Genomic DNA, 12,153 nt, shown 5'->3' on the forward strand with positions numbered 1-12,153 from the left:
TTCTCATCCAGACCCCACACATAATGTCTAGAACCGTTCTGGGGGACTTGGTATCTGCTATGCCCATGGTTGATCTGATGGCTCTGATCAGTTTATATCTATGTCTTCAGCCGGAAATCATTGTCCCCCCCACACCCCACCACTATCTGAAGAAGACGATGAGGAGGCGGGAGAGGAGATGAAATCCCATTCGTCATGGGACTCTACTGACTTCTCCGAGTCTAATGTACGGTGTCTTGGCTTCCTACTTTTCTTGTGTGTAGTCAACCCCTTCAGGGAGTCCCTGACTTCTGTCTGAATAAAGGATTTTAAATTCATAGCAAAACTAGGCGTTTCCTCTGCTATGGTATTTTGAATACACCCAGGGCAAAGCTTTTTAGTGTAGGCATTGGAAAGGTTAATTGCGCATAGCGTACACTCATTATTTCTCTTGGTGCTACACTTTGTGGGTTTTTCCTAACAGAAAGGACATATAGAAAGAAAAAGGGGCGATCTGTTACTATGGTGAACTTTCTCAGAGATCACACACCACTCTGCCGTTCAGTCTAGGGTACCAGGAATGGTTGATTGGCCTGATCACATGATCTCTCCCATCTGGAGGTGGTGGATTCCCGACGCGCTTCTTTTGGCTGGTCCTGCTGGTACTAGTCCGACTGGCACTACTACGGCCCTGGCGACGGTGCTCCTGTTGCTGGTCCGGCTGTTTGGCCTGCTTCTGGGGTGACTGCTGCAGTGACAACTGGCGCAAAGGTGACTGTGGCTCTTCATCCATACTGGAGAGGAATGCAGACACCGCTAATCTGCCGCTTCCTCACCTTTAAATAGGTGAGGGATACCACCTCCTATATCCGGCCCCTCACCCTTACGGGTAGACATGGCCAATTCCCTTTTTTTTTTTTCTTCTCCTGCCACGCTCAGACCGCCAGTGAGCACACTGCCCACCGCGCGTGCGCAGCCCAGCAGCCTTTCTGACACGTGCCCCGAGAATGCGCAGTCCCGGCAGGCAAACCGGCGCGCTATGTCGGCAGGGTGCATCAATGCGATCCTGTACGTGCACAGCCGGAAGTCCCGCTTGCCAGCACGCTCAGCCATGGGGCATGGAGCGACACCCCGTGCATGCGCAGCCCCGGCAGCGGGTCCTGGTGCACTCCACTGGAGGAACCCGCCTAACCGACGCCTTCCAGGACCGCAGGTCCCCCCAATGAGCGCAGCCCAGGAGGCGTGCAGGATGGGGACATATTTGAGAGGACCCGTCCGACGCTACTCCCCCAGCCTCCAGGGAGACATCGAACCAGGGATCCAGGATCCAGACCCCCCCCCCCCACCAGGTAACATGGCACCACCTTGTTCAGAGGCTCCCATCAAGGACAGGAAACCAAACTGATATGGAGGAGAGGTACCGCCCTCTTCTCAGGTGGTGCTTTCATGGGAGAAGGGGAAAATTGAGGTTAAAGAGTGGCCAGTTCAATCCCCGGACCTTAATCCGAAAGAACACTTGTGGGGTGAAATCAAAAATGCAGTTTGAGGTAAAGCCAACAAATGCCCCAAAAAATTGTGGGATGTAGTCAAAGCATCCTGGGTGGAATTATAGTTGACAGAAGTTGGTTGACTATGCAACATACATTTGAAGCAGTTCTAAAAAACTGTGGGTATACAACTAACAGGTTAGTGCTTCACAGGAATGCTAAATCCTAAAAAAAGTACATATTGTGAGTTTGTAAAGTCAAATGCAGTTTCTGCTATTTTTTTTGAACAGCCCAATGTTCAGTTTTTGTTATTTTCTATAAAAGTAGTTAAAAATTATATACATTTCTCTTCGTGCTTTGAATTCGAAAACAGTGTGCAACGTTCCCAATGCATGGAAATGGAAACTAGTATAAAGATTGTGCTTAATTTATGTTTTTGAACACATTGCTATTATTTTGAACACTACTGTATATCATAGATGCAGAACTTAAGCCCCATTGCAGGCAATGCGATTGTAAAAATGCTTAAAATATAAAAAACTTCTAAATTCTATTGCTTTATGTTTGAAAAGAACTGAAAAGAGAGAAAACACAACACTGCAACATTTTGGAATAGTCAGGAAAAAGTGCTGACAATGCATTTTAATGTACAGTTTAAGTGCTGCAGTTATGCATTAACGTTAATTTTTGTAAAATGTATGAAAGGACTAACCTGATAAAACGGACATAATTGTGGTTTATTAACATGAATTAAAATGCCCAACCAGTGCTCAAATGTGACAGTATATTACAAAAATTAAATGTCATATACTGTACTACTTCCACAAGGATCATACAATAAAAAAAATATGTACAATGTTTTATCAAATGAGGTGGAAGCTTTAAGCCATGTACAAGCAAATACAGTATTTACAAAACTTCTAAAGAAGTCAAGATGTTAAAACAGAACTATACATTAAATTACAATTGTGTAAATAAGAAGGGGGCAATGTAACATTGAAACTTGACTCATTTTTTACACACACAGGAGGAAAAAAAATAAAATAAACATGTTAGTGCTCTTACCTGTGTATCACATATAAAACTTACAATAGAAAACATTCACTAAATTAACTGACAAGTGACTTACAAGTTGTGCAGTATTGGCCATACTGCATTATAACATAACTGGAATGTTTACTCGATCTAAATACTCAAAATTGGCCTTCAAGCACAACTAGCAGACATTAGAAAAATAAAAGAAAAAAAATCAAAAAAACAAACAAAAAAAAGGGGAAAGAAGAAAAGGAAAATAAAAGCGCACTGGTAATTGGATTTTTACAAATTTTCATATACAGGTTTTAAAAAGTACCTTTACAAGGTACATAGAAAATGTACAGTTTATTTTACACAACATTTTAAAAATGTTAAGCAGAACAAAACCAAATCTAATGCCAGCCTGAGCCATGATAATTGTTTTGGAAAGGTGGGACCTGCGGTCTGTGAATAGGTAGCTGGCCAGGCACTGTGGAGGCTTGTTGCAGCCCTTGTACCCCATGGGGTAGACTTACAGACCCAGGATGGGGGCAGAACCCTGCAGGTGACGCAATACTGTTTGGTCCTTGTGGCTGAACATGAGGCCCCTGACTAGGAAGTGGATGGTGCTGTCCAGGTGCAGAAGACTGGTGTTGCGACACAGATCCTACTGTATTATGAACGGGAGCTTGGGTTGAATAAGATGCTACAGGAGGATGAGCCCCTGCAGGAAACATTGCAGGTCCTTGGTGAGTCTGTAAAAGTAATCCTTGTGATGTGGAGTGATGTCCTGAACCAACAAGGACATTAGGAGACTGAGGTGGAGGTGGTGGTGGGGGAGGAGGAGGAGGAGGAGCGTTATTTAAAACATGCTGGTGTTGTACCTGCATGCCTTGATGACCGGGTGAAACATGTTGCATGTGGGTATGGTGGGAACTTGGGCCCGGTGGAGGAGGGGGAGGAGGAGGTAAATGGTGTCCAGTGGTCTGTGAATGAATAAGTGTTCCAGTAGCAACTGATACTGCGTGAACTGGACCTGAAACATGTGGCTGATGACATCCTGGTGGAGGTGGCGGTGGTGGAGGAGGAACACTTGATGGTGTACTCTGCAGGTGTACAGCAGAGTTCTGAGAAGGCAAATAAAGTCCAGAATTTACATGAAGTCCTTGAACTGCTGGTTGCCCCGTGGTTGTTGCATGGCCCTGATTTGGACAGGATGTAAACACAGGCTGCTGGGGAATATTTCCTTTAATCTGACTATAATTTTGAAAAGATGCAGATGGTTGCTGGTTTGGATAAAAGTTTGCTGTTGGAGGTGGAGGAGGGGGAGGTGGGGCGGAGTTGTTCACAGGCTGTTGATTAAAGGGACTAAAAACAGTTGAACACTGTCCTGTCTGTGCCTGGGAAAACAACTGCCCACCTGCTGGCTGTGGATTAGAAGGCTGTAAGTTTTGAGACACTGGATAAAAGTTCACATGGTTTTCTCTTTGTGTTGTCACCACCTGATGAGAAGGAGGATGGAGGGGTCTGTATGGAGATCCTAACTGTTGTGAATGAGGCTTTGGTGAAAGGTAACCATGCTGCACAGGTGGGTGCGGTGTAGAGGACTTTGGAGGTTGTTCCAGATGCGGGGAAGAAGGACAATGTAGTTTTAAAGGTGTAGAAGGCAGCTTTTGTGAATGAGGTTGTGCAGTATGGGATTTTGAAAGTGATAACGGTTTCTGATGCGGCTCCGATTTAAGGGGGCTTGTATTTTCGGTCACTGGTGTATTTACGATGGTTTCTTGAGGAACATCGGCCTTCAAAGGTGGTTTAGATCCTGAAGAGCAAGGCTAAAAGCAAAAAATAAATGGAATTTACTTTAGCATAAAACATACAATTTCAAATTAAATAATAAATTAAAACACTGATGATGTTGCACACAATGAAGTGGAAAAATTAATATATAGATGTATTGTTTGAAAATATCACAGTGTGTTCAATTGTGCACTTTTGCTGTGGACCCCTCTAGGTATGTGCAGACTTTTAGTATGTGCACACGTTTAGTAGTTGCAGGAGACTTTTCTGCTGCAAAAACCAGTGTGTTGGCAGGAAAAATGCTGTTTAAAATATGAACATATTTTGCACAAGTTGATGCATTTTTTTTTTTATTTATTCAAATGTGTAAAAACGCTGCAGATTTAAAAACAAAAACACTTTGAAGGTACAAATTTGAAAGGAAACAAATAACCAGCATGTGGATGAGCTTTCAGCAATTTCATTTACTTTGCTAGTACTGTAAAATGGGGCAAAACCACAGTGTGAACAGCCCTTACTCTAGTCATCACCTGCCTGTTAAAAGATTTACATGCTTCCTACTAACCAAATAGAATTTGCCAATATTTTTTAAGCTCTGTAAGGTAAGCAGTGAATGCCAGTCATTCGCATAATAAAGATCTTACCAAATTTTGTTTGGAAGGACTCCTGCATTTCTTCTGGCATGCATCAGGAGACTGGGTCTCTTTAATAACTGTACATTCTCCGTTTTCTGTTTCACTATCTGACAAGGGAAAAACAAACAGTCTTACAAAAAGGCAAGCAAACAGTAAATTGTGGGTGTAGGGAACTGGCACAGTGAGGTCATGCACAGGTTAATCATTTTTTTTGGGGAAACACTGTATTAGGGCAGATATAACATAGCTCTGAAACTGTCTGTAACCGCTGTTAATGGTCAGCCATCTAAACAGCAAATCCAAAAAAGGAACAAAAAATGGTAGTGACATGGTTTCCTCGTAGTAGAATGTTTCTTTTAAATAATTTTTATGAAAAACCACTCCATTACATTTTCCAAAATGTAACTAAACACAAACACTGAAAAAAGGTAATACAGTAATACTTAAATATAACACAATTTGAAAGTTGCATATTTTTTTATGTGGACACAGTGAGTCAAGCCTCTTGTCAAATTAGAAGCCTAAATAACAGCATTTTCTATTTTTAGATAAAGAAAAACTGTCAATTCGCACCCACCCTGATTAGTATAGGTTTATATTCATTTTGATACACTGGTAATAGAATGTTTCTAGTCTGTTGGATTATCATGGCAAGGAAACAGAAGCCATTTTAAAACCATTAAATAAAATGGAAATCAAAATTTGAACACAAACATAATACACAGCTTGTGGTTGTGCATGTATTATAAGGCATGCCTTGAACACAAGACTTAAAAGGGAATCTTTCACCAGGTTTAGCTACCCAATCTGAGAGCTGCATGATGCAGGGACTGAGACCCCACTGAGCTGCTTCCTGCAGTTTTGATAAAATCACAGTGCTGTCTGCTGCAGATCTCCCAGTTCTCTGAATGTTGAGCTCTGTATGAATCCACCCGCACCCGACTGATAACTTTCTGCCTATGCACACTGTACGCCGCTATCTATTAGTGGTGGGGTTATACAGAGCTCAAATATAGAATCCTCTAGTGATAGCAGATAAAACAATGATTTTATCAGCAAGAGATTATCAAAACTACAGCGAACAGCCTAGGTAAGTGATACTTTGCTGGAATCAGAGTCTCTGTCTGTACATTATGCTGCTATCAGATTAGGTGGCAAAATATGGTGATAGAATATCATAAATGGGAACCCATTGCCTGATTTATGCACTTTAAACTGCAGGCAGCATGAGTGGAAGCCTGGTTGCTTGATTGCCAATGCGATTCAGAGAAAATATACTTTTAAAGATCCGGCCGGGGACCATAGCCAGATAGACTAGTCAGACTCCGCCCTCAACTAGCTTCTCGTAGTGCCACAGCAGGTAAGCGACAGGGCTATCGCTAAAGTAATTCCCAACCTAACCTTAAGATGCCCAGAGTTTTATCAAGTGGCAGTCAGACGAGGCACAGAGGATCAAATGGGGAAACGTGAGCGTTGGAGGTGAATATTGGTTGTTTTCTTTTTCTCTATATTTGCTGCAAATTGAATTTTCTGGTAATGATTTGGCAAATTAAAATTTCACCAGATCTATTCTATTTTAATTACAGTCATATACATATTGTTTTGCTCATTTTATCCCAGCAAATTCATAGATATAACCTGAAAAATAAGATAACTCAATTTGACGTACCACCATCTTTATCTTTCCGGTGGTCACTCAGTAACAAAGCTCTGTGATAGCTCCTTTCTCGGACTTGCTCCACGGAAGTTGAAGAAGTCCTGAGATAAAACAAAACACCACATTATGAAATGTGCATTTACCATTAATTTGATAATTCACACTATGCCAGATCATAAAAACCCTACATTAGCTTGGTTTAAAAGGAAACCTGTGAGTTGACTTATGCTGTTCAAAACATGGGCACCATGAACCAGAGCAGACAACTTGACTGACTCCAGCCATGTTTGTTTCACTCAAACACTCTGGCTATTCACAGAAAACTTTGTTTGAAGAGCTGGCTGGGGACCATAAGGAGAGGAGACTAGTTTGGGGTTGCTCCAAGTCAGCTTCTCCTTGTTAACAGACAGGTCTCTCCCTATGAACACACATTGCTGAGATCTGTCAATCAGCTGGAGCGTTTTAGAGAAAAACGTACCCATTTGCAATCGTGAAACCAGACTCCGATTAATGCTGCCCGTGGTTTGGGCAGCATGAATAGACTATCAGGTTTTCTGTAGAGACTTCTGAAAAAGCTCTGAAAATACTTAGTCTTAATCTAACAATCAGCAGGAGACTATTTAGCTTTAGTCGGCTCAGACGTGTATATGCATACAATTTATTGGATAAAATACCAGTTATCACTTTTGTCATGCAGATTGTGTTACTCAGCCTATTTAACCTCTACATTCCAGGCGTTTCTGGTCTATCACTATCAAGGGACATAATTTTATTTTTCCATCAACATCGTATGGGCTTTCACGGGACATGATTTAGCTGTAAATCACATCATTTTAAAGTATAATGCACTGAGAAAAGAGAAAAAAATTCTAAATGGTGTGAGTTGGTGAAAAACACACATCCACCGAATTTAATCACTTAAATGTCGCTTTCAGACTTTGACAGCAGCATTTAATAGGTTAAATAACAGCAATCGGAACGAGCTCCGGCTGCTGCTGTTCAGGGCGAATGCCAATTGTATAAAACAACTTTACACTTGATCCCTCTTCCATACACTCGTAGACGTGTGCCATACATGTATGTCACGTCGTGAATGTTTTAATAGCTTCTGTGTTACTAAAAGAAACAAGTAAAAACAAAGTAATTTGATTAATTGCTGTCTGGAACACTTATACTTACATTATTACCTTGAACCAGGCGTACGATAGATTTCTAGACAATACTGGATATATGTGTCTCAATATATATTATCTATTTATCTATTGTATAGATGTTACCTTTCATTGAAATCCTATGTAATAATGATATGACTACTCGCACAGTAGCTTGAATGGAAACAGCAGGATTTCAGGATTTTTTTTTAATATAACTATCACCATATCTGGAGATATCCATTTCTATCCACCATTCTTATAACAGCGTGATGGAGCTGTGGTGTTCCGCTCGATACACTTTTTACATCCAGCGGCCAGAATGGATAAAGGGGACAACTGGTGACTGTGCTAAGTGTCAAACCCCCACAGATCTAATTTGGTGACTCAAACCTAGTTACAGCTCAATAATATCGTTGGTGAGAACACTGATCAGTTTAAACAGTGAACATTGGGGATTATTGCTTGAGAACAGGAAAAAAAATAAAAAGAATGTGTTAGGAAATTAAACTATTCTGTACCATTGAGCTTCTGGATCACTTTTTTCATTAGCAGTAGCATCCGTGAGTTGAGTGCTTTGGTCTGTCTCCTCTGGGGAGCTGTTCTGGACTTCAGCTGGCAGTGGTACAGTCAAATTTGCAACACACTCATTAGGTTCCACACTTTCCACATTGTTACTACAGTTTTCAGTAGTAGCAGCAATAGAACAGTTCCCAGATATATTTCCACTCTCAGTGTGTGGGGAAAGTGTGACCAAAGGCAAAGCTTCAGGCTTTGAGCCACTCTTTCTTGCTTCACGTTGCCTTTTTCGGTACTCCAATAATGATACCTGGAAAAAGCAAAAACATACAATTGTTACACCAATACTACTGCAAAAAGTGATAAAATATATTTTAACAAAAAAAGATTTTACAGACTATGTTCTCTTAAAGTAAAAAAAATATACAGAAATGTGTACCTTGCTCCTGAATATGTTGCCACTGTATTAACATTATAATGGAAACAGCGGCATGTTCTTACATAATATAAAAGTGCTGATGCTCAGATGCAATAAATAAGCAGGCATTGATATACATAGCTAGAACAGTTGAGATACAGGAACGCTGCCATGGAGAATAAAGTTAATTTTCTCCCCGCAGCGTTAGGCAAAGTGCAGGCGCCGGGCAACATTATAATGCTATTAACCTGCAGATTAGCTCCATTTCTGCAATTTAATAGCGTTTTTTTTCTGGTGATAGGTTTTCTTTAAGCTAAGGAAGATTTAGGGTGAATACCCATTTTCACAGCATATGCGCAGTTCAGTTGTGGCTTTGCAACAGATTTCACCATTTGCATTCCACATAAAGAATCAACATGCTGTGGATTTTAACTTCCAAAGTAGACATTAATTTATGCAAAAGTAATCTTCGTAATGTGTAGATGAGATATTTTGAGTGTCTTATCTACTTAGTGTATAGCGTTGCAGACTTTCTGTATGCAAACCTACAATGGAAAGCCACAGCAAAAATGCAACATATTCATTTACTTTTGATTTGCTAAAGCATTGCTGTCAGTATATTAGTTTGTGGCCTTTTACCAGCGAGCATCTGTCCAAATTAAGCACTTTTACAGTAAACCCTAGCCAAATTAGTGATTCTTCAAAAGTGGTCCTAAAATGTAATTTGGTGTCACAGGATTTCTTTATAGCGAATCGGTCACCAGATTTTTGCTACCTAATCTGAGAGCAGCATGTTGTAAGGGGAGAGACCCTGATCGCACCGATGCATCAGTTACTGGGCTGCGTGCTGTATTTCTATTTTATATAAACTTTGTTTTAAATCAGCAGCAGATCTACCAGTTCTCTGAATGCTGAGCTCTGTATAACCCCCCCCCCCACACATCAACTGACAGCTTTCTGCATACACTGTGCATAGGCAGAAAGCTGTCAATCAGAGGTGGGGGAAGGGTTATACAAAACTCATGAATAAGTAGGACTACCTGGCAGGTTTATTAGTCCTCTAGAGAATCTCCTGCTGATAAAACAGTGATTTTATCAAAACAATAGCAAGAAGATTAATAAGTGACACATTTCTGGAATCAAGGCATTTACTTCTACATCATTCTGCTTTCAGATTAGGTGGCAAAAATCTGGTGACAGATTGTAATAACTAAGCGGTTGATAAAGGGAATCAAACGTAAATACTTACAAGCCAAGCAACTGTAGGAATGGAGCTAAAAATGAAATACAGCATAATATTCACTAACCTTTTTCTTTTGTGGAGGATTTAATGGTGTTCCATTTGCATCCAAAACACCATCACTACTAAGTGCTCTACCAAATCCAGTAATAATTCCTTCTTCTGATGAACAAAAAATTGATCCTTCCATGTACAAACTACGGGCATCCTCTTGAATCAGGCACTTTGAGTCACTTATTCGAAAACCACCACCAACTTCTAACTGGTGGGAAGGAGTCAAGTCTCTCAAGTTAGAATTTACTGCAGAGAAATTCACCGCTGACCTATCTGGACTTTTAATCCAAGATGAATATACTGCACCCCGTCCGCAGTGAGCATTTTCCTGCTGGCTGTTTGTATCAGTCCTTTCCCGGGACAAAGGTTCCATATTTTTTTGTAATGCAGTATGTTCATTTATTTCAAGTGCCAAATGAAGGTCTACAGTGGATTCACTTTCTGATGTGCACGGCCTGTTTACCTCGGTCCTGCTTCGTGGGCTAGAATAACCAATAGTCTTTATTTCCTGCACACCAATTTCAGTAAGATTAGAATTTCTGAATGAATTCAAAGCTAAAGCTGTTGCTGTTCGATCACTACCCTGTTAACAGAAAGATAAATTAAAAGCTGCATACACCAATTTCCCACAAAAAAAAAAAAAAATACCATTCAGATAGATTTATACAGGACACCACTATTCGGAGTGTACAGCAATTCTTAGACAGCAGCTTACAGACAGTGGTTTGAGGCTGCATTGATATGCTGAACTACTTCATGCAATAGCCACGGCAGGGGTGAATAGGAGCACAAGTTTGCAAGGAGCATTTCAGCATTCATTAGTGCTCGCATGCCAGCTTGACTGTTAGCTGAATATGGCAGTCGCACAATGGAATTCCTCATATGTGCTAATGAGGCTCTTGAGTTCAGGTAAGGAGACCAGTAGTCTGTCCGTGAACCGTGGTCCACACCAAAACCAAGAAGCTCAGAAGAATGAAGCAGGTTTAGAGGTGTTTTTTTTTTTTTTTTTTTTCAGCGTAGAATCAAACTCCCAAAATTCATATTAAAAAACGCTTTAAATCCTCTTCTTATTGATTTACATGAGAAAAACACATAGGTGTTCACATCGTGCTTTTTTATCTTCTGCCATTTACAAAACCCTGTCGCTGAAAAACGAATATGCAAAAATAAAAAAGGAGTCCTGTCACTTCTTTGATGCGGATTCCTTGTGAAATCTACAAACCTGACAAAGAAAAAAATCTTCAAAAACCACATAATAACCTAGTCGAAAAGCCGCATGGTTTTCCGAAATGTATTTCTCTAGAAAACTACACAGGGTTTTTTGCACCTCAAATAAGACATTTATCAAATAGTATTTGCCAGTTTTTGGTGCAAACTGGTCCTCATAAAGATGCACAAGTCACAAATTGTGCAGAAATTGAATAATTTGAGCAATGCTAACCAAATGTTCAAGTCGTTGGCATTGTGTACCAAGAAATGGCATGACCAGCTAATTTTAGATGGATTTACTTAACTTTATGCCACAGAATATCACAAATTTTGGTGCAAATCAAGGTAATACATACTTAGCAAACTTGGGACCAGGAGAAAACAAACAAACAAGATTAATTAAAGGTTAAAAGAATTACATTTGTCTAGTGGGGTCCATTGGATCCCAAGCGAGTTTGCTTTTAACCTATTTCCACAAGTATGAATAGTAGGTAACAGTCCGTTTCGGTTGCTTCCTAGCTCAGGCGCTTCTCCCTCAGTGCATCGCAAGATGCGGCATCAACTACATGTGCCACAGCGAGGTCTAAGTAGTGCAGTATTTTGGGGTGACTAATTGAAGGTTAAATCTTTCCTCATAACCAGTATCCTCTGTCCCCCTTATCAGTTTTGTGGCTCTATGTAGCTTTTTTAACTCCAGGGTGTCCTTTCTATGAACTGGTGCCAAAAACTAACTACATATTCCAGATGAGATTGCACTAACGCTTTGTAAACTGGTAGTATTACGTCCCTGTCCAGTGAGTCCATGCCCTCCTAATACATGACAATATCCTACTGGCCATAGAAGATGCTGATTGCCATTGCATGCTGTTATTTAGTCCGAGCTACAAATACACCCAGATCCTTCTCTACAAAATTACTTTCCTAGTTTTACTCCCTATAGATAAGGGGTGGGCAATTAATTTTCCAGAGGGGACACATGAGAGACTGTGACTG

The 12,153-nt window shown here is 40.6% G+C and overlaps 1 protein-coding gene across 7 annotated transcripts in view; it reads right to left on the reverse strand.

The window, feature by feature from the left end:
* Positions 1–2,071: 2,071 nt before the first annotated feature.
* Positions 2,072–12,153, reverse strand: part of KMT2E (lysine methyltransferase 2E (inactive)) — an 87,969-nt gene continuing 77,887 nt past the window's right edge. For all 7 annotated transcript variants that reach the window (XM_073652253.1, XM_073652254.1, XM_073652252.1 and 4 more), the window contains 5 exons: positions 9,965–10,534; positions 8,242–8,549; positions 6,582–6,670; positions 4,922–5,019; positions 2,072–4,312 (listed from right to left, as the gene is read on the reverse strand). In XM_073652253.1, the coding sequence (XP_073508354.1) occupies positions 2,894–4,312; positions 4,922–5,019; positions 6,582–6,670; positions 8,242–8,549; positions 9,965–10,534 (2,484 nt within the window). In that variant the 3' untranslated portion in view covers positions 2,072–2,893. The remainder of the gene's footprint in view (positions 4,313–4,921; positions 5,020–6,581; positions 6,671–8,241; positions 8,550–9,964; positions 10,535–12,153) is intronic.

The sequence above is a fragment of the Phyllobates terribilis genome, unplaced genomic scaffold, assembly GCF_046119375.1.
Source record: "Phyllobates terribilis strain yellow unplaced genomic scaffold, ASM4611937v1 Scaffold_11__3_contigs__length_659146591, whole genome shotgun sequence".
Classification (NCBI taxonomy): domain Eukaryota; kingdom Metazoa; phylum Chordata; class Amphibia; order Anura; family Dendrobatidae; genus Phyllobates; species Phyllobates terribilis.